Source organism: Tupaia chinensis, unplaced genomic scaffold (genome assembly GCF_000334495.1).
Source record: "Tupaia chinensis unplaced genomic scaffold, TupChi_1.0 Scaffold000320_1, whole genome shotgun sequence".
In the NCBI taxonomy this organism is placed as follows: domain Eukaryota; kingdom Metazoa; phylum Chordata; class Mammalia; order Scandentia; family Tupaiidae; genus Tupaia; species Tupaia belangeri.
Window position 1 is genome coordinate 4,676,447 of NW_006159813.1, and position 26,345 is coordinate 4,702,791.

The 26,345-nt window shown below is 45.5% G+C and overlaps 1 protein-coding gene across 1 annotated transcript in view; it reads left to right on the forward strand.

Moving 5' to 3' along the window:
* Positions 1–26,345, forward strand: part of KSR2 (kinase suppressor of ras 2) — a 423,164-nt gene that overhangs the window by 76,631 nt on the left and 320,188 nt on the right. Inside the window, exon 2 of the mRNA XM_006151569.1 lies at positions 21,446–21,586. Within this exon, the coding sequence (XP_006151631.1) occupies positions 21,446–21,586 (141 nt within the window). The remainder of the gene's footprint in view (positions 1–21,445; positions 21,587–26,345) is intronic.

Genomic DNA, 26,345 nt, shown 5'->3' on the forward strand with positions numbered 1-26,345 from the left:
GGGAAAATGGTTTTGGGGTGCCTTTTTTTTTTTTTTTTAAGTGATCTGATAAAAATTTGAACCAGAATTTAGAGGAAACATCCCATGTGATAATGAATACATTCTAAATATGCTACCCGATATGCTAGTCACTGGCCACAAATGACTATTGAGCAATTGAAAGGTGGTTGGAGATGCCAGCAGGTGGCATAGTTGAGGCACTGGACTCCCATGTAGCTGACCATGGTTTGAGTCCCAGATCCGGCAGCTTGAAACTCACTCAGGGCATGTGTGTGAGTAGAGTGGAGGAGAGGGGATTGAGGCATGGCCGTTTCCCCTGGGGAGTGATTTCTCTCTTTCTGTCTCTCTATCTCTCCAGCAAGTGCACATGCCATAAAGCAAAAAAAATCTCTCTCAGAAAAAGAAAAGTGGTTGGAAAAAGGGGGCACAGCAGTAATGCAACTGGACCCATGTGGGACAGGTCCCGGTTTCACATCCTAGGACATTTCTAGTATGGCAGGTGCATAACATGTGTCCACGACCTAGGCTGGCCGAGACTGGGGGTGGATTGTGGCTTGAGAAACCCTGCTGAGGGTTTTTCTCTGTCTTTCATTGAAGAAATAAAGTGAAAAAAAAAAGAAGAAGAAAAATGGTTGCTGCAACCAGAGAATTACATTTTTACTTTTATGTAATAATTTTTTGGTTTAAGAAGTTAATATTTAATTTTTTTCTTTTTTCTTTTCTTTTTTTAGAGAGAGGTTTTTGGTATAGGGTGCATGTACTTGCCAGAGAGACAGAGACAGAAAGTGAGAAATCATACCCCCCCAGGGGGATGGTCACATTGCAATCCCTTCTCCTCCATTCTTCTCTTGGAATTTCAAGCATGCACACACGTATGTGCACCCACCGTGAGTTTAAGCCGCCAGGTCCAGGACTTGAAACATGGTTAACTATGTAGGAGTCCAGTGACGTAACCATTATGCCATCTGCTGGTCTCAATATTTAATTTATTTTTCTTTCCTTTTAAAGAATTATTTTATTTAACTTTATTTATTTATTTATTTTAACTTGACCAGAGAGGGACAAAAGAGAGAGAGAAAGAATGTGAAAGCAAGCTGCCTGGTCCAGGACTCAGACTGTGGTCAGCCAGGTAGGAGTCCAGTGCCCTCAATCACCACACGACCTGCTGCCCCCCCCCCCCATAGAGACTGAAGGTGCTCTCAGTTACAGGCTATCACCCCATTGCGCTTACTTTGGTCAGAGAACAAGTTCTTTCTTGAATGGAGATTCAAAAGCTTACTTCCATGGTTGCCAATGAAACAATATGGAAAAGGTGTGTGCATGTGTGTGTGTGTGTGTGTGTGTGTGTGCGTGTGTGTGTGTGTATGTTTAATTCTTGAATTTGATTAGCCCCTTCTTTTTTTGAGAGATTTTTGCTATAGGGTGTGTGCACTTGCCAGAAAGACAGAGAGAGACAGAGAGACAGCAAACGAGAAATTACCCCACAGAGGGAATGGCCACGCCTCAATCCCTTCTCCCCCATTCTCCTCTCAAGATCCTGGGCATGCACACACACGCGCCCAGCATGAGTTTAAGCCACCAGGTCTGGGACTCGCACCTTGGTTGGCCATGTGGGAGCCCAGTGCCCTTAACCACCACACCTCCTTCCAGCCCCTCCCTGCATTGTTTTCTATCCTTCCCACCCCTGTCTGTGGCTCCTTTCTTTCAGGAGCCAGTATTTTCCATTAAGACAATCCTGAACATCTTAGAAATATTTATATAGTCTATTTGGGGAAAATGGTTTTGGAGTGCCTTTTTTTTTTTTTTTTAAGTGATCTGATAAAAATTTGAACCAGAATTTAGAGGAAACATCCCATGTGATAATGAATACATTCTAAATATGCTACCCGATATGCTAGTCACTGGCCACAAATGACTATTGAGCAATTGAAAGGTGGTTGGAGATGCCAGCAGGTGGCATAGTTGAGGCACTGGACTCCCATGTAGCTGACCATGGTTTGAGTCCCAGATCCGGCAGCTTGAAACTCACTCAGGGCATGTGTGTGAGTAGAGTGGAGGAGAGGGGATTGAGGCATGGCCGTTTCCCCTGGGGAGTGATTTCTCTCTTTCTGTCTCTCTATCTCTCCAGCAAGTGCACATGCCATAAAGCAAAAAAAATCTCTCTCAGAAAAAGAAAAGTGGTTGGAAAAAGGGGGCACAGCAGTAATGCAACTGGACCCATGTGGGACAGGTCCCGGTTTCACATCCTAGGACATTTCTAGTATGGCAGGTGCATAACATGTGTCCACGACCTAGGCTGGCCGAGACTGGGGGTGGATTGTGGCTTGAGAAACCCTGCTGAGGGTTTTTCTCTGTCTTTCATTGAAGAAATAAAGTGAAAAAAAAAAGAAGAAGAAAAATGGTTGCTGCAACCAGAGAATTACATTTTTACTTTTATGTAATAATTTTTTGGTTTAAGAAGTTAATATTTAATTTTTTTCTTTTTTCTTTTCTTTTTTTAGAGAGAGGTTTTTGGTATAGGGTGCATGTACTTGCCAGAGAGACAGAGACAGAAAGTGAGAAATCATACCCCCCCAGGGGGATGGTCACATTGCAATCCCTTCTCCTCCATTCTTCTCTTGGAATTTCAAGCATGCACACACGTATGTGCACCCACCGTGAGTTTAAGCCGCCAGGTCCAGGACTTGAAACATGGTTAACTATGTAGGAGTCCAGTGACGTAACCATTATGCCATCTGCTGGTCTCAATATTTAATTTATTTTTCTTTCCTTTTAAAGAATTATTTTATTTAACTTTATTTATTTATTTATTTTAACTTGACCAGAGAGGGACAAAAGAGAGAGAGAAAGAATGTGAAAGCAAGCTGCCTGGTCCAGGACTCAGACTGTGGTCAGCCAGGTAGGAGTCCAGTGCCCTCAATCACCACACGACCTGCTGCCCCCCCCCCCAATATTTAATTTCTTAAAGCAAAAATCATTACCTTCAGTTTTTCTTATGCTTTTAAGTTCAGCTTGCACATTTTATTATTATTGCTTTATTCAGATAAATGAATTTTAGCAATCACATATAAGGGGATATTGCATAATATGTGCTTCTGATTATAACCTTAGTTAATAAGGCATCTTCAAATAACAGAAACTGCATTTATAAATTTGATATGTGGAATTAAAAAAAATCTTCATTGGTTTCTTTCTAAGATTTATTTTATTTTATTTGTTATTATTATTTATTTTTTAATTTTATCAAAGAGAGAAAGGGAAAATGAGAAAGCAAGCTGCCAGGTCCGGGACTCAAATTGCGGTTGGCCATGTGGGAGTCCACATCTTAACCACCACACCACCTGCCAGCCCTGATGTATAGAATTTTTTAAAGTTCTCTAATTGTTGATAGACAAACCTTCTAAATTACTTATAGCCCATAGAAACCTAAAACATTAAACATATATACTGAACCTCAAGTCACTTTCTAATGTTGTATCTGAATTTAATTCAATTTCAACTTAAAATACATGTCTAAATTATTCAGTCACATACTTCGAGGTAGAGTTAAATTATGTAACATTAGAAGAATATAAGATAAAATACCCCAAATACACAGCTCTTTAATCCAAATATTATTATGGGTTTAATCATCTGAAATATGTCTATAGTTTATCCTAGAGCTTCCCAAAATTTCAAGATATTAACTCCTTAAGGATACTAGTTTATCTCACAATTCTCAGGTTAAATTTTTAAAGTTTTTTTTTTGCCATTGGGTGCATGTACTTGCCAGAGAGAGAGAGAGAGAGAGAGAGAGAGAGAGAGAGATCACCTTCCAGAGTGGATGGTCACACCTCAATCCCTTCTTCTCCATTGTCTTCTCAGGATTTTGGGGCTTGCACACACATGCATCTGGTGTGATTTTCAAATTGCCAGGTCTGGGACTTGAGCCGTGGTCAGCCGTGTGTGAGTCCAGTGCCTTAACTACCATGCTACCTCTAGAGTTAAGTTCTAGTGAAGTTTTTTTGAGTGTTGGATTCTCTAGGGTTGCATAGTGACCAGATTGCTCAGTGGGGATGCTGTCTGGATTATTGTTAATGGTTCTGATAAGATGCATATTTATTCACTATGTGTCTATGAGGGATCGTTAAAAAGTTCAAGATATAATGTATATTATGAAAAAGTTATGGGGACTAGCAGTTAGCGTAATGGCTATGTCACTGGACTCCCATGTAGTCGACCGTGGTTCGCGTCCCAGACCCGGCTTAAAACTCACGCAGGACGCATGTGCGCACGTGCCCAAGATCCTGAGAGGAGAATGGAGGAGAAGAGATTGTGGCGTAACCATCCCCCCTGGGGGGTGATTTCTCGCTTTCTGTCTCTCTGTCTGTCTGTCTGGCGAGCGCACATGCCCTATAGCAAAAAACCTCTTTAAAAAAAAAGTTATGGATTGCTTTTACATTTTTTTTTTTGGCCATGAAAAAACTCCTACTTTAATTATATTTTTTTCACAACCTTTTTGAAGTCCATTCATGTGACCCTTTTTTATTCACTGTGTTGTTTATTTATATAACTTTAATTAATTTCAATTGACCCCTAAATAGGCGCTTGTGTGAGGAGGCTACTCTATTGGGCAGTGCAGCCCTGAGTGGAACAGGCTTCTGTGGTCAGAGCGTGAAGTTGCTCAGCAGTTGCCCAGATAAGTGCTGTTGTTGGTACATGTGTGTTTTATCCTAGATGCAGTTGATCTTGCTTTGAGTCTGAGATCTTAACTCCACTTTCCCTGTGGATCAGCCATGGATGATAAGGCAACACGGGCTCAGGGCAGACCGTCCACAGAGGATCTGATTGCTCCCTGAGTCTGGTTCTCAGTCCCCTTAGATGTCCCGGGATACAGGCATGAGGTCTCAGAACTTTTCTTCTTTTTTCTTTATTCATGATAGCATGAGTACATGCTCACATGAGAGAGAGAGAGAGAGAGAGAGAGAGAAAGAGAAAGAGAAAGAAGAAGAGAGAAGCAGTGTCCCCAGGGTCTGGCCAGGCTGTGATCCTCTTCCTCCAGTCCTCCAGCCTGTCAGACCCTGGGCACTTGCATGTGTAACTGATGTATTTCAGGCTTACTGGGCTGGGGATTTGAACCACGGTCACTGTGTGGAATCTGGCTTCCCTTGGGCAGTGGATCACTATTGCATCATGGAGCTAGCCTCAGGTCACAGAACTCCTGTCCAATTCCACTCCAGCATTATCTTCTCCAGTCCAGCACCCACCCACCAGCTTTTTCTTTTCATCAACACCATCTGTCTTTATCACTTGCCAGCGGGTCTTCTGCTTCAAATGTAGGTGCTAAGAGTGGACCCCTGCTCCACAAACATGCATCTGTCTGTACAGCCTGAATGATTAAAAGGGGGCAGGTAGTGTGTGGTAGGGGCAGTGTGGGAGTCATTAGGACTGACTTTGCTCTCCAAAAGCCACACCTGAACAAAAATATGTGTTATTATTTACTTACTTAAAGAAAAACGCAGGTTGGGGGACCAGCAGTTAGCGTAATGGCTATGTCACTGGACTCCCACGTAATTGACCGCGGTTCGCGTCCCAGACCTGGTGGCTCAAAACTCACGCTGGGCACGTGTGCGTGCATGCCCAAGATCCCGAGAGGAGAATGGAGGAGAAGGGATTGCGGCGTGGCCATCCCCTCTGCGGGGTGATTTCTCACTTTCTGTCTCTTTGTCTCTCTCTCTCTGTCTGGTGAGTACACACGCCCTATAGCAAAACAAAAAACAAAAACAAAAACAAAAACAAAAAACCTCTCGGGGAACCAGCAGTTAGCGTAATGGCTATGTCGCTGGACTCCCATGTAGTCAACCGCGGTTCGTGTCCCGGACCCGGTGGCTTAAAACTCACGCCAGGCGCGTGTGCGTGCGTGCCCAAGATCCCGAGAGGAGAATGGAGGAGAAGGGATTGCGGCGTGACCATCCCCCCTGGGGGGTGATTTCTCGCTTTCTGTCTCTATGTCTCTCTCTGTCTGTCTAGCGAGTGCATGCGCCCTACAGTGAAAATCTCTCAAAAAAAAACAAAAACAAAAAACAAACAAACAAACAAACAAAAAAAACCTCTCCAAAAAAGACAAACGCAGGTTGGGACCAGTAGATGACATAATGGTTTCATCGCTGGAGTCCCGCAGTTCAAGTCCCAGACCTGACGGCTTAAAACTCAGGCCAGGTATATGTGCATGCATGGCCAAAATCCCAAGAAAAGAGTGGAGGAGAAGGGATTGTGGCATGGCCATCCCCCTGGGAAGTGAGTTCTCATTTTCTCTCTCTCCATCTCTCTCTGCTTTTCTGGCAAGTGCACATGCCCTATAGCAAAAAAATCTCTCTTTTAAAAAAAAAAAGTTCATCTATTTATTGAGAGGAAGATGGGCATCTCAACAGCGTCTCACATGGTAACCCTCCCCCAGCCTTCTCAGCCAGAATCATGGGCATGTACAGATTTACCTAGGAGCTGACCCCTACTGCTGTGTTGCAAAAATTGGGGAGAGTCCTAAGGGGATGTGTATTCTTAGGAGTTTTGTCTCTCTGACACACACACTTTGCTTCTATTCTTCCTTTTCAAGATCCACACACCACACTCGTAACTGCCCTTTCCAGAATTTCCACACTCCAGGACTCATTTGTTTAATCAGATCTCCTAATTGGCATGGTGTGTTAATGAGCAATGAAGAACCAGTTTAATACAGGGCTGGGCAGCAGAGCCAAGAGTGGCGATTCTGAACTTTGTGCCTCTGTGGGACGGTGGTGGTTGAGGTGCTGGATCTCATATGACCGACTGCGCAGCTTGAAAAACATGCCAGATACATGTGCGTGCATTCCCAAAATCCAGAAAGGAGGAAGAATGGAGGAGAAGGGATTGTGGCGACTGCTCCCCATGGGGGGTGCTTTCTCACTTGACCTCTCTATCTGTGTGTGTCTCTCTCTGGCAAGTGCATACACATAGTGAAATTCAAAAGGAAAGGAGAACAGAGAAACTTCCATCCCTAGAGTGGATGTTCCATGGACGTAGGTTGGGGAAAGGAGAGGGGGCTCTGCAAACATTTTTTTTTTTTTTGCCATAGGGCATGTGTGCTCACCAGAGAGAGATAGAGAGACAGGGAAAGTGAGATGTCACCCCCTGGGGGGGATTGCCATACCACAATCCCTTCTCCTCCATTCCCTCAGGATCTGGGGCACATAGGCACATGCATCCAGTGTGTTTTTCAAGCTACGGGGTTCAAGACTCAAACCACAGAGTTGGTCATGTGGGAGTTCAGGGCCTTAGCTACTGTGCCGCCTGCTGACCCCTGCATGCATGTTTTTAACGAGCTCCCAATTGATGCCACTGCAAGCTGAAGCTTGACAGCCCTGAAATGTGGTTGGGAAATAAGGAGCGGACAGGTCTGGGGATGGCCTCTGTCCTGTCTGTTAGCATGTGACTTTATGAGGGTGACACTGGCACTTGGGGTCTCGGTTTCTCATCACCAAAATGAGCTTAATATGGTCTTTAGTCCTGAGGATGCATATGAAAATAAAATCATGCTATATTAATAAAGCATTTGGCACAGTGTCTGGGACAGAGTCAGTGCTCAGTGAAATTTGGCTATGATTATATATTATTGTATAATAGCTTATTAATATTAACAGTATTCTTAACATAAAGCAGGCACAGGCTGGCGTATAAGAGGTATCAACAGGGGCTGGTTAGTGGAGCAGTGGTAAAACACGATGTTCTATAAACTGACCCACATGGGAAGGTTCCCGGTTCTCATCCGGAGATCTCTGAGTACACGGGGAACGCATACGTCCGTGATCCAGGACTGGCAGGGGCTGGGGGTAGATCATGGCATCAACCTGTGTGGGGGGCTTTCTCTCTGTCCTTTCATGGAAGACATGGATAAACTTTAAAAAAAGTATCAACAAATCCACCTTATTATCATAAATATATGAGTTATGCTATATAGTAGAATTATTGTTATATTTTAAATTTTACTATTTATTATGTATGAATTATCATCTATATCTATGACTATCCCATACAGTATAGATAGACCTGTAGCATAGATGCATTATTGTGTAATGTATTGTTATAGCATAAATGTTAACATCATAATGGTTATCTAGGGCCAGCAGGTGGTGTGGTGGTTATGGTGCTGAACTTCCAGATGGCAGACCATGGTTTGAGTCCTGGACCCGGTGGCTTGCTTTCTCACTTTCTCTCTCTCTGTCTCTTTCTGGGGAGCACATGTGCCATATAACAAACTTTTAAAAAAATCATAATGGTTATGTAAAAAAACTACTACTGGGGCCAGCAGGTGGCGTGATGGCTAAGGCGTTGGACACTTCCACATGGCTGACCATGGTTCCAGTCCTGGACCTGGTGGCTTGCTTTCTCACTCTCTCTCTCTCTCTCTCTCTCACTCTGTCTCACGCTCTGGTCAATTTAAAATAAATGAATGAATAAATAAAATTAATAAAAATAATAATTATATTTAAAAAAAGAAAGCTACTACTGGACCTAGCATCTAGTAAATGCTCATTAAATATACAAATTCTTTTTATTATGGTTTATAATATTCATTAGCGTTAGTAATGTAAAGAAAAAGAGAAGCCGCCAGCAACACTGAGGCTTTAACCCAGAGCAATGGGCAGCGCGCTGTTTCTGCAGAGCAGGCGACCTCGACCCAGCTTCCTGGGGGGTTGCCTGAGGCTGGGGAGTCCTCTGCCTTGGTCTGAGCGATCTTCCCAGCGGGAGGGGGCTGGGAGAGGAAGAAGGGAGCTTCTCCTAGGCCTCCAACCTTCCCTCAGGAGTGAATTTGCCTGTGGATGCAAATTGGCAGGTTACTTGAGACCGTTCCCAGAGTCAAATAATTCTCTCCCCTGTCAGCTGACCCCACCAAGCCAGCGCCTGGGATGTTATGACAATGGTTGTCTTGGCAACCGCGGGAAGGCGTCGGGCCCCTGCTGGCTGCGGCTGCTGCGATTTCATTACCCTCTCAGGGTCCGATAACCCTACGGCCTTGGCAGCAGAGCCAGGGCCAGTGCCAGTGTCCAAGGTGCTGCAGTCACCGGGAAAAAGTTGGGATTCATTCCAGAGGCCTGGCACCCACCCTCGAGGGTGCTGGTTTATCGAAATTCAGACAGAAATGTGGGGAGCACCGACTGTTTACCCGGCACGGATCAGAACACTGCTGAAAAGACAGGCAGAGCCTGCGCTTTCTTGAGCTGACATTCTAATGGATGTGTGGTGGTGGTGGTGGTGGTGGTGGTGGGGTAACCATAAAAACCAATAAACAGGCTAATTTGTGCAATAGCAAAGTGCTACCAAGGAAGAAAGCTGGGTGGTGCAATGGTGGAATTAAGGGGTGGCCTGGAAGCGGTGACACCTCAAGGATGGCAACGTGCCATTTGTGCCTAAAGATGGCAGAAGAGCGCTCTGGGCACTTAGAAGAGGAAGCATAAAGGCTGAACCCTGCGGATTCAGAACAAGGAGCCCTTCGCTGCTAGCCTTTGCCTGCTGCAGAGAAGGCAGCAGTAGTGGGGTGCTGACAGGTGATCCAGAGGGGTACAGAGGGCCCTGGAGCCTGCCTCTTCTGTGATCATAAGACCAGCTGTATCCTGTTCCTGAGCCTCAGTGTCCTTGTGTGTAAAATGGGCTGGAAGATGAGGCCTTTCCCTGGGGTGGCCAAAAGGTCTACACCAGAGATGATATTTGTTCAGGGCCCGATACATAGACTATCCTCAATGGGACAGGTTTTCAAAAAGTTTGTGGGAAATGTGTATTATGAAAAAACTATGCATGGATATCAGATTCTATTGCATCAAAATAAGCTGCTATTTAATTAAGTTCATGTTTCCATGAATTTTTTTTTCAAGTAATCGCACATGGGCTACTTTCCCTTTGGTTTTCACAGACTCTGTTTTAGTTTTTAAAAGTAGCACCTCCAGGGTGATGGTCTGGGGCTCTTGCAAACCAAACCCTGGAGACTTGCCCAGAGGTCTTTGGATTTATCTTGGTTTCAATTGTAAGTGAAAAGTTCCCTGTCTCACATTAGGGATTTCAGACATGAGTATTTTTAACTCTGTCACATGTCTTGACTTCTTAATTTCTTTCTTTCTTTTTTTTTTTTTGTTACTGCTGCTTAATTTACCATCATGCTAATACGATGTACAGTAGTTTATGCTGCTAAATTTACCATCATGCTAATACGATGTACAGTAATAAGGCATTGAGGATGCTCAGATGGAGGAGGGCCTGAAAAAAAATTTCCATCTGCTGTGGAAGGTGCTAGGCTGCCCTCTGGTGAGGAAACGGAGAATTACAGCTCCGGGTTCTCATAGAATTCCGCAATCTAGGATCCTTTCAGGGTCAGAAAGTGGGCTCAGCGTGCATGAGTTGTTTCCAAAAGTCCTGCGTTTCTTTATCTGAATATGGGACCTTCGGTCATTTTGCTTCTCGGCTCTGCATGGATTTGAATTGAGGGTGACCTGAAAATCATTAGGCCGCTTGGCAGGATAAGGCCATATAGGTCTCCTTTCTACTGTGTTCTCAGCCTTTAATGGTCCATTTCAGCAGAGCATGGTCTTAGCAGAGGGCATGTGACTGGGAATTCAAGGTCTTGAATTTTAAGTCCTGTGAAAACTAGGTGACTCTTTTTTTTTTTTTTTTTAAAAAGAGAGAGATTTTTGCTACAGAGCACGTATACTCGCCAGAGACAGAGAAAGAGAGGAAGTGAGAAATCACCCCCCCCCCCCCCGGGGGGATGGCTATGCTGCAATCCCTTGTCTTCCATTTTCCCCCTCAGGATTTTGAACATGCACACACATGAGCCCAGTGTGAATTTTAAGCCACCGGGTCCGGGACTCAAACCATGGTCAGCCATGTGGGAGTACAGCACCATAACCACTACACCACCTGCTGGCCCCACTAGATGTCTCTTTAGCTATATGACCTCAGGCATAATTCCAAGACCTCTGATCCTCAGTTTCTCTTTCTTTTTCCTTTTTTTTTTTGGGGGGGGAGAGGTTTTTGCTATAGGGTGCATGTACTCGCCAGACAGACAGACAGAAACAGACTGAAAGCTAGAAATCACCCCCCAGGGGGGATGGCCACACTTCAATCCCTTCTCCTCCACTCTCAGGATCTTGGGCATGCACGCACACGTGCCCGGCGTGAGTTTAAGCCACCAGATCCAAGACTCGGACTGCAGTCAACTACATGGGAGGCCAGCAACATAGCCATTACGCTAACCGCTGGTTCCTCCTCTTTCTTTAGACTTACCATAGCAGGTTTATTGTTATCATTATTGCCAGAGGGTGCGTGCACTTGAGAGAGAGAAAGAGAGAGAAAGAGAGAGAGAGAGAGAGAGAGAAAGCACTCTGCACCGTGGTGTGGTCACATTGCAGTCCCTTCACCCCCATTTCTATATTCTGCTGTTATTTGGAGCACACACATATACATACCTTGAGTGATTTTCCATTTTTTTTTTTAAGAATCTTTCTTTCTTTCTTTCTGTCTCTCCCTTTTCCTTTTTTTTTTCCCATTTGACCAGAGAGGGACAGATTGAGAGAGAGGGAAAGTGAGAAAGAAAGCCTCCAGGTCCAGGACTCAAACCGTGGTCAACCCTGTGGGAGTCCAGCACCTTTAACCACCATGCCGGCCTCCCCTTGAGTGATTTTCAAGCCACCAGGGCTGGGACTTGATTGCATGGTATGCCATGTGGGATCCTACTTCCTTAACCATTAGGCTACTAGGCCAGCCCCATTAATCATGATCTAACACCCACTTCAGTGTTGGCACAATACTCAAATAAGGTATCTTTAGAACCATTTTGGAAATTACTTAGTGATGTGGAGGATTAAGATCAATATCGGATCTATAGAATGGGGAGATCAGAACCTCTCACACCATCTGTGGTAAAGAGTCAGCTTTTTTCTTTCCTGATACTTTGTAGCCAATACTTTAAAAGCATAATAAAAATTATTTAGTAGAATAATAGATTAAAAAAAAAAACACCTGGGCACCAGCAGATGGCATAATAGACATCACTGGACTCTCACATAGTCAGCTGTGGTTCAAGTCCTGGACCTGGTGGCTTGAAACTCATGTCAGGAGCATGTGCGTGCATGCCCAAGATCTTGAAAGGAGAATGGAGAAGGGATTACAGTGTGGCCATCCCCTGGGAGGTGATTTCTCGCTTTCTGTCTCTCTGGTGAACGCACACGCCCAATGGTAAAAATCTCTCCTTAAAAAAAAAAAACAAATAAAAAACCCCACCTAAACAAGATACAAGGCTCACTTTGAAACAATTAGATTCAATAGACATAAATAGCTATCAAAGGGTCCAAATGTAAAATGGGGACGTAGTCAATATAAGTATAATCGCTATTAAAGGGTTGCTTTCTCAACCTCCTCTTATCTGAAGGGGGATGGGGCTTATCTTCAATCACCTTGCCATAAAGGCAGGGGTGGCTGTCATTTATTTATTTTATCCCTGGCTCTTGGTTATCAGAACACAGGTAGAGAAACTGCAAATGAATGTTTGAGAGCCCTTGTTTCTCTTAGACTAAAGGTAGAATTCCCATCCATATCCTTCTGTGACCCCAGAGTATCACTGTATAAGTGGCCATCCTCCTAATTGCATCTTTGGGGCCCACCCTGAGCCTGGGCTGTCCTCCTCTCTAGCTCGTCCCATGGGGCCTTGCCATGTGCATTTGCACATCTGTCTTTTCTGCCTCCCTGGACTGGTGCCATCTGCCCTAGAAACTGCTCAATTTCTGTCACACAGTTGAGCCCCCCACTCTTGGCAGGGACGGCTTGCCAAGGATACTGAACCTTGGCCTCTTGAATGGGGTTTCTGGCCTGGTTTTATTGCTCAAGGACTCAGATTCTTAAACTTGCCTGAGAACAGACTGTTTTCATTACGTAATAATTCAGACAGTAGGTGGATATTTCTCATGCTTGCCTGAGCCTTCGAATCATTGGGGTGCTTTTTGTTGTCACAGACTCCTGGGCCTCCCCCAGATTCACTGACTCAGAATTTCTAGGGGATGGCCTGAAAGCTGGATTTTTTTTTTTTAAAGAGATTTTTTGCTATAGGGCATGTGCGCCCGCTAGAGAGACAGAGACAGAAAGCGAGAAATTGCTCCCCAGGGGAATAGCCATGCTGGAATCCCTTCTCCCCCAGGGGTTTTGGGCATGCACGCACATGCACCCATCATGAGTTTTAAGTCACCAGGTCCAGGACTCGAATCACAGCCAAATGTGTGGGAGTCCAGCAACGTAACCATAATATCATCTGCTGGTCCCAAAAGCTTAATTTTTAACAGACATTCAAAGGTGATTTGTAACTGGGGAAAGAGGGAAATAATGTGAAGTTATCTAGTATGTCCCTCAATTTCCTTATCTGTAAAATGGGGGTTGTACTGGGGCCATTGTGAGATTCAATGAAACAATGTGTATTAAGCGCTTAACAGGATGTCTGGGATGTTAGCATGCATGCGAGCACATATACATGTTTGTGTTCAGAACTAATTTATGAGATAGCTGATACTAAGGATAATCACGTCTTTTTAAGAAATTGATTTATTGGGAACCAGCAGTTAGCGTAATGGCTATGTCACTGGACTCCCACATAGTCGACCGCGGTTCATGTCCTGGACCCCGGTGGCTTAAAACTCACGCCGGGCGCGTGTGCGTGCGTGCCCAGGATCCCGAGAGGAGAATGGAGGAGAAGGGATTGCTCGCTTTCTCTCTCTCTGTTTCTCTCTGTGTGTCTAGCGAGCGCATGCACCCTATGGCAAAAACCTCTCCAAAAAAAAAAAAAAAACAAAAAAAGAAAAAAATTATTTTTGCAGATGACATAGCGGTTACGTCACTGTACTCCCACATGGAGCCACAGTTCGAGTCTCAGACCCCAGTAGCTTAATAATCATGTTGGGCATGTGTGTGTGTGTGCCTAAGATCCTGGCAGGAGAATGGAGGAGAAGGATTGTTGTATGACCATCCCCCCTGGGGGCTGATTTCCCTCTCACTCTCTGTCTCTCTCTCTCGTGAGTACACATGCCTTCATGTAAAAACTTCTAAAAAGAAAAATCTATTTATTTCCTAAAGAGAGAGAGACAGAGACAGGTTTCTCCAAGAGGGTCTTTGCACTGCAGTCCACCACCCCAGCAGCCGACCCCTCAGCCCTAGTCCACCTCAGCTGGTGTGGGTCATGGGCACACCTGTGTACTCAGCAGGCAGAGGGAAACTGGGACGTGGGCATGGAATCTTCCCATGGGGGTCCAGTTACATTACCGCTGTGCCACTCCCCGGCCCCTCTTATCTCTGGTGAATGTCTGATTTTCATAAGATTTGTCACTCATTTTCATATGTCATTCAAGCTTATAGAAAAATACTAAGATACAGATATATACAAATCAAAGAAACCTTACCTAAATAACCCGAGATGCTCACGTTTTGTGGGCACTTCCTTCTACTCTGTGTATGCGTGTGTGCTTGAATATATCTAGATTTATATCTTTAGCTCTCCACATATGCACACACACACACATGTGCACACATGCATTTTATATGCAGGAGACGGGACTTTGCTGTACTGTTGATGTGGCTGCCGTGTTGTTTCGCTTGGTAACAGGTCGTGATGTTCTTTGTGTGTCGGTAAGTATGAGTTTGTTAGACTTGGAGTCAAATCTATTTAGTAGCTTGAGGACTTCAGGCAAGTTTTATCCTTTTTGGGCTTTCGTTTTCTCCTATGTGAAATGGGGACAGTAGTCAGCCCTCTCAGTGTTGTGAGGATTAAATAAAATACAGTGATTTGTAAAAAGTGCTCACCTCAGCACTTGGCTCAGAGCAAACCACTCTTAACGGAAAGCCAAAGTTATTCTGTGACCTCGGGCTTGGGGAACCTGTAGAAAGAGCCACTCCTTCCTGGGTCCCCGATTGGGAGGTGTGACTTGATCTCTGCCCAGTCCAGCCTCCCGCTCAGGATGGTTTCTGCGTTTCACCTGCTCAGATTGGCCACATTCTTGTCCTAAAGGAGGTTCTGGTTCCTCCTTGCCTCAGAAGAAACTGGAATCTGAGGCCACCTTCCCCACCTGTCTTCTTCATCTGCTCCCTAACCACTCTCTGTTCCTAATGCACCATTAGAGGGATACCCCTTGATTTTGGCTCTAGGGCAGGTGCAGGATTCCAGTCCCTGGGTGACCCTGAGAACACCTCACCTGAATCCTAGCACTCCTTCAACAGACAGGACCCAGGTGCGTGGGCTGTGCCTGTCTTCTGCACACTGTCTCCTGTGAGGTGTCAGGCTCACGAGGGAAGGTGACAGGTGCTCACTTCACAGATGAGAGCGTGGCCCAGACTGCCAAAGCGACGTGGTCGAACCCTGTAACCACAGTTCGGAAACTCATTTCTCCCGTGATACTTAGAAGTCTTCCTGGGAACCAGCAGTTAGCGTAATGGCTATGTCGCTGGACTCCCACGTAGTCGACCGCGGTTCGTGTCCCGGACCCGGTGGCTTAAAACTCACGCCGGGCGCGAGTGCGTGCGTGCCCAAGATCCCGGGAGGAGAATGGAGGAGAAGGGATTGCGGCGTGACCATCCCCCCTGGGGGGTGATTTCTCGCTTTCTGTCTCTATGTCTCTCTCTGTCTGTCTGGCGAGCGCACGCACCCTACAGTGAAAATCTCTCCAAAAAAAAAAAAAAAAAAAAAAAAAGAAGTCTTCCTAAAATGAATAAGGCCCTCTCTCTGCCCCTTGGCCCAACATTTGGATTTCCAGTTCAGTAGGGAGGAGCCATGAACAAACCGGTAAAGAGAGGGAGCTTTTATATTAAGCCCTGGCTCCTCCCACTGAAATAGCTCTGTGGACCTGGACCAGTGCTTTACGCTGTGGACGCCTCCGTTTTGATCAGAGTGGCTCAGAGTACCAGCCTCACAGCTCACTAGCACGATTGCATGGATCAGTGATGAACGCACACAGGGTCAGCAAATGGCATGGAGGTTCACGCGCTGGATCCCAGACGGCTAACTGTGCAGTTTGAGTCCCGGACCAGGCAGCTGTGCATGTGTGCACGCGTACCCAAAATCCCAAAAGGAGAATGGAAGAGAGGGATTGTAGTGTGACTGTTCCCCCTGGGGGTGCCTTCTCACTTTCTCTCTGTCTCTCATTCTCTGTCAGTCTCGGGCAAGCACGCACGCCCTACAACAACAAAACAAGTTTGCACACATTCAAAGCACCAAGCCCACAGCACCAAGCATACTCTTAATATGTAGTCAATGGTGGCTGCTGGTGTGGCCATTATTCTGGAAAATACTTTGTCCCAGTTGACAAAAATGCTCCCTAGCAGACTCACACAACTGCTCTCATCATGGGCTTTTGACCCTGGTCTCAAAGGATTCCCTCATGCAGAAGATGAAAAAGAATGAGGCAGCTCTCTGTAGGCACCAGCGTGGACAGATCCTCAAGGCTTACTACTGAGTGAAAAAAAGTAGGCTGCACAAGAACATGCTCTTTGTGGCCCAGCCACAGTGTCACACTGCTAAGATGCTGTGCTCTGTAGGCTGGGACCACGTGGGAGGCCCGAGTTCAATTCCTGGTCCAACTTAAAGCCTGGGAATGGAGGTACATACCCGTAATCCCAGGGATTTGGGAGGCTGAGGCAGGAGGATCATGAGCTGGCTTGGGCAACAAAGCCAGACCTTATTCAAAAAGAGCTCTGCTAGTGTTTGAACTCGGACTCCAGCTTCCAGAACTGAGACAACAAATCTCTGCTGTTTAGACCACCCAATTCGTGTTTCTTTGTTCAGCAGCCCTTGTGATAGAGTCCAGACTCACCCCTGCGGGTGAACCTCAGTTCCCCATAAAGGTGTGAGTTTCTGAGTTCTGCATCTGATAAATAATGTAAACTTCATTATGATATACTTATAAAAGTTTCAAGGAAGTTACAGAAATAAGTGGTCTTTAAAACATATTGATGGGGGAACCAGCAGTTAGCGTAATGGCTAGGTCGCTGGACTCCCACGTAGTCGACCGCGGTTCGTGTCCCGGACCCGGGGGCTTAAAACTCACGCCGGGCGCATGTGCGTGTGTGCCCAAGATCCCAAGAGGAGAATGGAGGAGAAGGGATTGCAGCGTGCCCATCCCCCCTGGGGGGTGATTTCTCGCTTTCTGTCTCTATATCTCTCTCTGTCTGTCTGGCGAGCGCACGCGCCCTACAGTGAAAATCTCTCAAAAAAAAAAAAAAAAACCTGTTAATGGGAGGACCAGCAGATGGCGTAGTGCTTATGTCGCAGGATTATCACATGCTGACTGTGGTCTGAGTCCCAGACATGGCAGCTTGAAACTCATGCTGGGTGTGCATGCATGTGTGCCCCAAATCCCGAGAGCAGGTGTGGTGTGGCCAGCTTTCTTGCGTGTGTGTGGGGGTAGTATTTCTCACTGTCTGTCTCTCTGACAAGTGCACTCACCCTATGGCAAAAACAACAACAAAAACAAAAACAAACACAAACAACCATATTGATAGGATCAGTCATGTTTTTCATAGTGAAATTTTTGAGCTTTTTTTTCTTCCCCCTAATTTTCCATAGAGTATCTGCACTCTCCAGAGAGAGAGAAGGCAGAGGAGTAAAAAAGCAGCCCTCATGGAGGACGACCATGGCTGTAATCCCCTCTCCCCATCTCTTCTACCTTTCAGAATTTTGCGCATGCACACACATGTGCCTGGCATGATTTTCAAGCTGTTGGGTTGGGTACTTAAACTGCACAGTTGGCCGTGTGGGATCCAGTCACTGCAATCTCCATACCACTGATCCAAATCTTTGAGCTTTAATATAAACTCATTAAGCCTTTTAAAATACTTAGCAAGACTTTTGGGGACATCTAGCAACATAATTAAAATTTAAAATGTTTTTTTAAGTTAACTTTTATTGCTTAGTGATAATGTGCACAGGTACACACATGTGTGCATGCCTGTGAGAGAAGCATGTTTGACAGGGTCCTGTCATCTCAGGATTTCCTTTATCCCTCTAATTCTTCAGGCTCCTAAGTGCTCATATGTGTGGTGGTTATGTTTTCAAGCCAACCCTGGGATCCAAACCCACGGTCAACCATGTGGCTTCCACCCTGGCAGGACATTTGTGTTGCTGCTGCACCTCAGTGACTGGGCCTGAAATTAGTTTTATGCATCTTACTGATAAAGTGAAAGTTGTCATCCTTTTTTTTCCCCCCAATTTTTAGAAAGAACTGTTTGCCTTAGGGTGTGTGCACTTGCCAGAATGAGAGGGAGAGACAAAGACAATGAAAGGGAAAGTGAGAAATCACCACTCTACCCCACCCCCCGAGGGGATGGCCATGCTGCAATCCCTTCTCCTCTGTTCTCCTCCTGGGATCTTGGGCATGCACATACACATGTCCGGCATGATTTTGAAGTTACCGGATCCGGGACTTGAACTGTGGTCAGTTTGTGGGAGTCCAGTGATGTAACCTCAGTGCCATCTGGTAACCCCAAAGGTTGCTATCCTTTTAAAAAAAAAGTTTCTTTGTTTTATGCAAGAAAAAATGAGAAAAAGAAAAGACTAGTGCCTACAACAGGGTCTCATGCCATGGTCCTCTGCTCAGCCCTCCCAGCCAGTTGGTTGCCATGCTCAGTCCAGGGGCTCAGATGTGGACGTGGTTAGGCGTGCGTCTCCACCTCTCAGCTGTTTTCATTCTATATTATCCTGACTTTCAGGCAGGCTCTCAGAGGGCTGCAGAGGTGACCCGGGCTCCTTGCTCCCTTGACACCCACCTTGCAGTGCCGGTGGGAAGTGAGGGCTGTGGCCTGAGAGCTTGCAAGGGCTTCTGGAACATTTCAGTAGCACAGCTGGGTCACTTGCTGTCCTTGATCCAAGTGCTGTGGCTGTTACTGCCCACTCTGCAGCTGGGGTAGGGTGGGGTGGATGGATGAAAGCTGAAATGCTGTTTTCAGAAAAGGGAAATTGGAGACCAGTTAGGCAGAAGCAACAGATGCTTACCCCACCTCTGAATTCTGGGGTCCTGGAATTCCACAACCATGTTCTTGATAAATGTTGAAAGACTGTGCTTTGAAATCCCGCAGGCATCTATATACCTAAGGGTTACAATGTTGTTTCATTTAATTAGTTTTATTAACTATATTCTTTGCATGTGTATAGATATAAAATCTCTATAAAACATATCAAATATATCTTAAATGACAAAGATGATAGTATACTCTGGGCATCTATTGAAGCAAAGCAAAAAAAAAAAAAAGATATATTAAGAAATCTCATGGGGCCAGCAGGTGGCATCATGGTTGGGACACTGGACTTCTAATGGCCAACGATGGTTCAAGTCCTGGACCTGGTGGCTTGCTTACCACTGTCCCTTCCCCCACCATCTCTCTGGTGAGCACACGTGCTCTATAGCAAATTAAAAAATAATAAGTAAATTAAATAGTTATTTAAAAGAAAAGAACCCTGTAACCATTTCCCCCCACCCTTTCTATAGGCCTCCCTGCCCCAAGTTAGATGCCTGGAGTTTATTCTTCTACCTCTTTTTTTCCCTGCTCACACACATATGTGTTGCATCTTTGTTGTTTGCCTACATTACTCATTTTTTATGCCAGAGGTTGCATATACATGCTTGAGAGAGAGAGAGAACCCTCTCAAGGAAGCCTGATTGTGCCACAATCCTTTTTCTTCCAGTGTTCCAATGCACACATGCACCCAGTGTGTTTTTCAAACTGACAGAGCTGTGACTCGAACCCCTATTGGCCATGTGGGATCTGACCTTCTTTGCATAGTGCTTAACTGCTGTGATATGGGGCCAGCCCAGTTTTTGTTGTTGTTGTTTGTTTTTTTAAAAATAAAACTAGCAATAAAAAACTTCCCTTTCTCTTGTCAGGACATCCCTCCAAATGCACACATAGTTCAGATTCCTAGCATTTTAAAAGTGTCTTGTTAATTTGTGAGTCCTCCTGCATGTCTTACAATTCCAGCAGTACAAAGGGCTTAGGTGAAGTATTTCTCCTGCCTATCTTCCCCACCCTTTCCCTTCCTTCCCTAGAGGATTGGGAATCATTCCAGAGAGAATCTCTGCATTTACAAAGATTGGTGCCTGGGAACATTTTCCCTAAGAATGAGAGAGTTCATATTTTTATCTATCATTGTATCGGTGTATCTTGGATACACTGTATTTATCCATGTATTTTGGAAACTCTTCTGCATCAGTACTTAGTCCTTTTATTTCAGAGTCGGAGTGGAGTTCCTTTGTGTGGCTGTAGAGTCATTTGTGTGAGTGTCCACCTGGTGGCCTCTCAGAATGCTTGCAGTCTTCTGTAATGCAAACGGAACTGCAAGAATAGCCTATATCCAGTCATGTTCCCGGGGATGGATATCTGCAGGACACCTTCTTAGCAGTGGAATTGGGAGGTGTCAAAGGACATGTGCAATTGAAATGTAGATGATGCAGCTCCAGGGCTCTCCACTGAAGGGCTCCCCATGCACCCAGAGGTTGGCATCTGCCTGCCATTTTCACAGATGTGGGGAGAGGAGTTAAAAAACTGGATCTCATTGTAGTTGAACCAAAGTCTTTAAAATACAGGGTTGTGGGCCAGTGGGTGGCATGGTGGTTAAGATGCTGGATTTCTGCATGGCTGACTGTGGTTCGAGTCCCAGATCTGGAGGCTTGAAAATCATGCTGGATGCATGTGCAAGCATATCCAGAATCCTGGGAGGAAAATGGAGGAGAAAGGATCGTGGTGTGGCCATCTCCCCTGGGAGTGATTTCTTATTTTCCCTCCTCCTGTCTCTTTCCAGCAAGCACACGTGCCCTTTGACAAAAACCTTTAAAATAAAATTGAGCGTTGGCTGGGATTCAAGTGGGTGACACTGCCTCTGACATACGTGGGTGACATGTCCTGTGACCTCTTCTTTGCCTCCATAGAGCAAGCTGCTTGTGTTAGTCTGTTTTTCTGTTGCTAACAACTGAATACCACACTGATTGGTAAAGAATAGAAGTTTATTTAACTCACGGTTTTGGAGGCCCTGGGTGGAAGAGGGGCTCCATGTGGTAAGGGGTTTCTTGCTGATGGGAATCTGTAGAGTCCTAAGGTGGCTCAGGGCATCAGTTGGCAAGACAGAGCATGAACAGAGCATGTGTGTCCTTTGACTACTCTTGTAAAGCTACCAGCAGTCAACCATGGGGGCCCTTTCCTGGTGCCCTTATCAGTCCCATTCACCTCCCACAGGACTCACCTTTCAACACCATCACGAGATTAAGCCTCTACTCTTACCATGGCTCACCAAGCTTCAGTGCGTGAATTTCTGGAGGGATGCATTCACTATAGGGTTCAGGTGGGAGTGATGGGGGACTCTTGCCTCTCCTCCTTGTGACAGAGCCTCTGAGATGTGTCCTCTGTCTTCGTGTCTCCCCAGAGCAAGCTGGTGAAGTACTTCAGCCGGCAGCTGTCCTGCAAAAAGAAGGTGGCCCTGCAGGAGCGCAACGCCGAGCTGGATGGCTTCCCCCAGCTCCGACACTGGTTCCGGATCGTCGATGTGCGCAAGGAAGTCCTGGAGGTGATCGGAGGCAACCCTGCACTCCCTGCCCCATATCTGCCAGCAGACACCCGCTTGCCACTCCTTGGGCAGCAGGTGTTTGGCTGAGCCCTGCATAGTCCCTGGCACATAGCAGGCCCTCAGTAATTGAGTGTTGGGAAAGCACTTGGGATCTCTCATGCCTTTGACGGGGTCATTAACAATGTTGTTCCAGTTAGAGCCTCTTCCAGATCTGCCACTTATTAATGGAGTCACTTTGGCCAAGTCACATCACTCATTAGGCCTGTGCAGGCCAATGGAGCTTTCTGTTCCAATGGCAGAATATCCCATCTGTGCCATTCCACGTGCTAGCCGCTAGCCATTAGCCACCCAGGGCTGGCGAGACCTTGAATCATGGTTAGCGCTTATGACCAAGGAGTTGAATTTTAAGTTGTATTTAATTTTCAAAAAATTATTATTCTTGGGGGACCAGCAGTTAGCGTAATGGCTATGTCGCTGGACTCCCACGTAGTCGACCATGGTTCGAGTCCCGGACCCGGCGACTTAAACTCACGCCGGGCGCGTGTGTGTGCGTGCCCAAGATCCCGAGAGGAGAATAGAGGAGAAGGGATTGCCGTGTGGCCATCCCCCCTTGGGGGTGATTTCCTGCTTTCTGTCTCTATGTCTCTCTCTATCTGTCTGTCGGGCGAACACACCCTATAGCAAAAACCTCTCCAAAAAAAAAAAATATTATTCTTGTCCATTTATTTTTTAGCTCTAAAAAGTTATGATTTCTGGTTTACGTTAATCGAAGCACATCTTTGTGAGCTACCATATGTTTTCTCAGGCATGCAAACAGTGCATAGTAATTAAGTCAAGGATATTCACAAGTTCGCCTTCTTCAGCGTTGAACATGACATTATGTTGTGCGCATTTGTTAACGGTTCTTCGAGATTTGTTTTTCTAAATGTATGTATTAAATTGTCCACTGTTTTTACTCTGCTGTGATGCAGTTAACTAATGTGGCCAGTGGCCACCTATCAGACTTGATGTGTGTGTCTTTTCACCTGTTGAGTAGAGACAGTGATCATCCCCTGTTTTTAAGTAGCTGCCATGTGGAAATGAGATGACTGTTACAAAGTGTTCAGCTCAGACTCTGGCACAGAGCAGCACCCCGTAAACATCAGCTTGTTGCTCTGGTTGTTGATAATGTTGAAAACTTTGGAAGTAACAGGCTTTCCAACGGCAAAATGAAGCCAGAGTCTCTGAGGTCTTGTGTCCATTCCGAAGGTCCCTCAGGTGTCCAGGATGGTGAGATTTTCTTACCCTCTAGGATAGGTAGGATTTCTTTATGAATATCCTTGGAGTGGAAGGTCCCATGTAAGTACAGATAGTATGAGGGGACTTCAAAAAGTTTGTGGAAAAATGGAATTAGAGTACGAGTTCATTTTGGTGCAATTTTTTTTTTGAAATCCATGTATAACTTTTTTTATGATATGCATTTTCTTTCTTCTCCTCCTTCTCCTTTTTAAAAAAAGAAAATTGCCAGAGGTGCAAACACTCACTAGAGAGAGATAGAGAGATAGAGAGAAAAAGAGAAGGGGATAAAGACCTTGTCCCTATGGGACTGGGTCACGCCACATCCCTTCTTTTCCATTTCTCAATTCTGTCAAGATTTGGGGGTCAGGTATGTACATGTACCTGACATGATTTTAAGCCAGTAGGGCTGGGACTTGAACCGTGATCAGCAATGTGAGATTTGGCTCCTTTAACTACTAGACTACAGGGCTGGCTTTCTTCCCTTCCTCTCCCTTCCCCTCCTCTTCCCTTCCTTTCCCTTCCCTAGCTGGGTTGTGGGCTCTCTGGCTACAGTTCATACATGTGTCTACCAGAGGTCCTCTTTTTGAGGGAACAGGAAGTGTGGAGAAAATGCCTGGCAGCGTGTGGCCTGGTGGTTAAAGGAACTGGATCCCACACGGTCGACTGCACAGTTCAAGTTCCAGATCCCGCAACCTGAGAAACATGCTGGGATCTTGTGCACTGTGCCCCAAATCCCCAAAGGAGTGAGAGATTGGAGGAGAAGTGATTGTGGCATGACCATGCCTCATATGGGGTACTTTCTTTTGCACTCTGTAAGCGATATACCCTCTGACAAAAACTATAACAACAAAAACCCAACGTGAAACTGCCTGGGTTCAAACCCTGGGCTTCCCACTTACTCACTATGTAACCAGTAGGCAAGGTTTAACCTCTCTGAGTTACCATATCTTAGTCTGTACACAGTGAGGATAAAAGTACATCGTCTTTGTGCCATTAAAAGAAAATGCATGAAAAGAACTTAAAACAGTACTCCCTCCATAATAGTTATTAAGATTTTTGTCAAATAGATGTGCATCTGCTCTTTTCACTAAGTTTGTTGAGGCTACTTTTGATGTTATAAAAAAATGCTACCTTGATGATTCTTCTGATTCTAAAGTTCAGTGTAAATTTTATTTTTATATGCATATATACACCCCATAATATTGCTCTGAAATTATATATATATGATTTAGTGGGGCCAGCATATGGCATAGCGCTTATATCGCTGGACTCCCACACAGCCTGCAGAGATTCAAGTCTTGGACCCAGTGGTTTGAAAATCACCTCTCACTGTTTCTGGCTCTTTCTCTCTTGATGGAAAGCACATGTTCCCTAAAGCACAAACCTCTTAAAAAAGAAAAAGATTTTTACTATAGGGCGTGCACGCTCACCAGAAAGACAGAGACAGACAGACAAAGCGAGAAATCACCCCCCAGGGGGGATGGCCACGCTGCAATCCCTTCTCCTCCATTCTCCTCTTGGGATCTTTGGCGCACACACACACATGTGCCCATCATGGGTTTAAGCCACCGGTCTGGGACTCGAACCATGGTTGACTAAGTGGGAGTCCAGTGACATAGCCATTACGCCATCTGCTGGTTATATATATATATATATAATTTTTAAAAAGAATTATTATTATTTTTAAAGTTTGATCAGAGAGAGAAAGAGAAGGAAAACGAGAAAACAAGCTGCCAGGTCAGAGACTTGGACCGTGGTCAGCCGTATGGGAGTCCAGCACGCTAACTACTTCACCTACCAGCTCTAAATATATATTTGTAAATCATAGGATTAAAATGCAGATGTGAATCCTGCAGCAAAGAGGAGACTCCTTTGGGCTGTAATTCATTCTGTGTGTTGAGATCTTGGTTCATCATCTTTATGTGAGGCTGATCTGCATCATGCCCTTATTTGAGAAAACCTTCAAGTGACTCAGTTGTTGTCCTTGCCCTCCTCTCTGCCTTTGTGAGTTGGGCTTCGACTATCTCTTTTTATGGATAGAATTTTTTTATGCTGATGCAGTTTTTCTCTGGCTGGCAGTTTAATGTGGAATTTGTATTTTGTTGTAATACACAAATATGGCCACACGAGGGCAGAAGTACACCATAATATTGCTCTAAAATCTCCTTCCATAGGTATTTACAACTCTCATTTAAGTAATAATATACGTAAAAAAAAAAAAAGTTGCATACCATTTATTAAGTGCTGTAAATGAAGGCACTTATATATTTAGATATACTTACACATACATAAGTATAGAATTTTTTTAATCATCAGAGATAATCTATACTCCCTAGAGAAAGACAGAGACAGAGACACAGAAAGAGAGAGAGAAAGGGAGAGAACACTCCCCCCAGTGGGGTGTGATCAAGTCACAATCCCCTCTCCTCCATTTCCTCCTCCTGTTAGAATCTTGGGCATGCATATGCACGTGCCTGGTATTTTTCAAAATGCCAGGGCTAGGATTTTGGTTTTTGTCTTTTAAATTTGCTAAAGGGTGTGTTCACTTCCCAGAAAGAGAGAGAGAAAAAGTAAGAAAACACCTCTCCTATGGGGGAATGGCCATGCTGCAGTCCCTTCTCTATTTCTCCTTTGGGGATTTTGGGCGCACACACACACACACACACACACACACACACACACGTGCACCTGGTTTGTTTCCCAACGTGCTGCTTCGAAGCCCCGAACTGTGCAGTCAGCCATGTGGGGCCCAGCCACCAGGTGGCCCAGGTCTGGGATTTGAGCTGCTGCTGGCCACATGGGATCCACTTCTCTTAACCACTAGGCTATGGGGCTGCCCCATAAATCCAGAGGTTTGACAGATTTTGAGGTGTCTAGGGAGACACCATTTTGGGGGAGTGGGGGTGATTGCTAGTGGCTCTGAAGGGACATCTGCTTGACACATCTGCAGCTGCGATGCTGCCTTTTATGTTCCCAGCCTGTCTCTTCAGAGACGTTCCCTCCCCACTCTGTGCTATACCCAGCCTTGTCACTGTGCCTCAGGATGCAAAGTCATGTGCCATGTGGCTCAGACAAACCCAGGTTAATTTACAGCACTGAGCCACCAGGGGTCATTCGCCCCATCCCCTTGGGGTTCCTGAAGACTTGGTATAAACTCTGGACCCTGTGGCCAGAGAAGACAGGAAGCAGAGCGCTAACAGCCATGAGGGACATAATGGTTTAGTTTGCTTGTTCTGAGTCCTCTCTGGGATTCCAGACAAGGCATTGTGGTCTAAGCTGAGCAGGAGGTGCTGAGGGCTGCCTTAGAGAAGGAGAGGCCCTGGCTCATTAGGGGTTTGGAGCTGGAGTGGGCAGACAGACAGGTGGTTATCTACTACCATCTACAGGGCGCTGCAAATGCATCTGTGCCACTTTGCTTCCCCTTTATAGTGTGTTAGGTGGGGGCTCAGCGAGGCGCAGCACTTGGTCCCAGGTTAGCCAG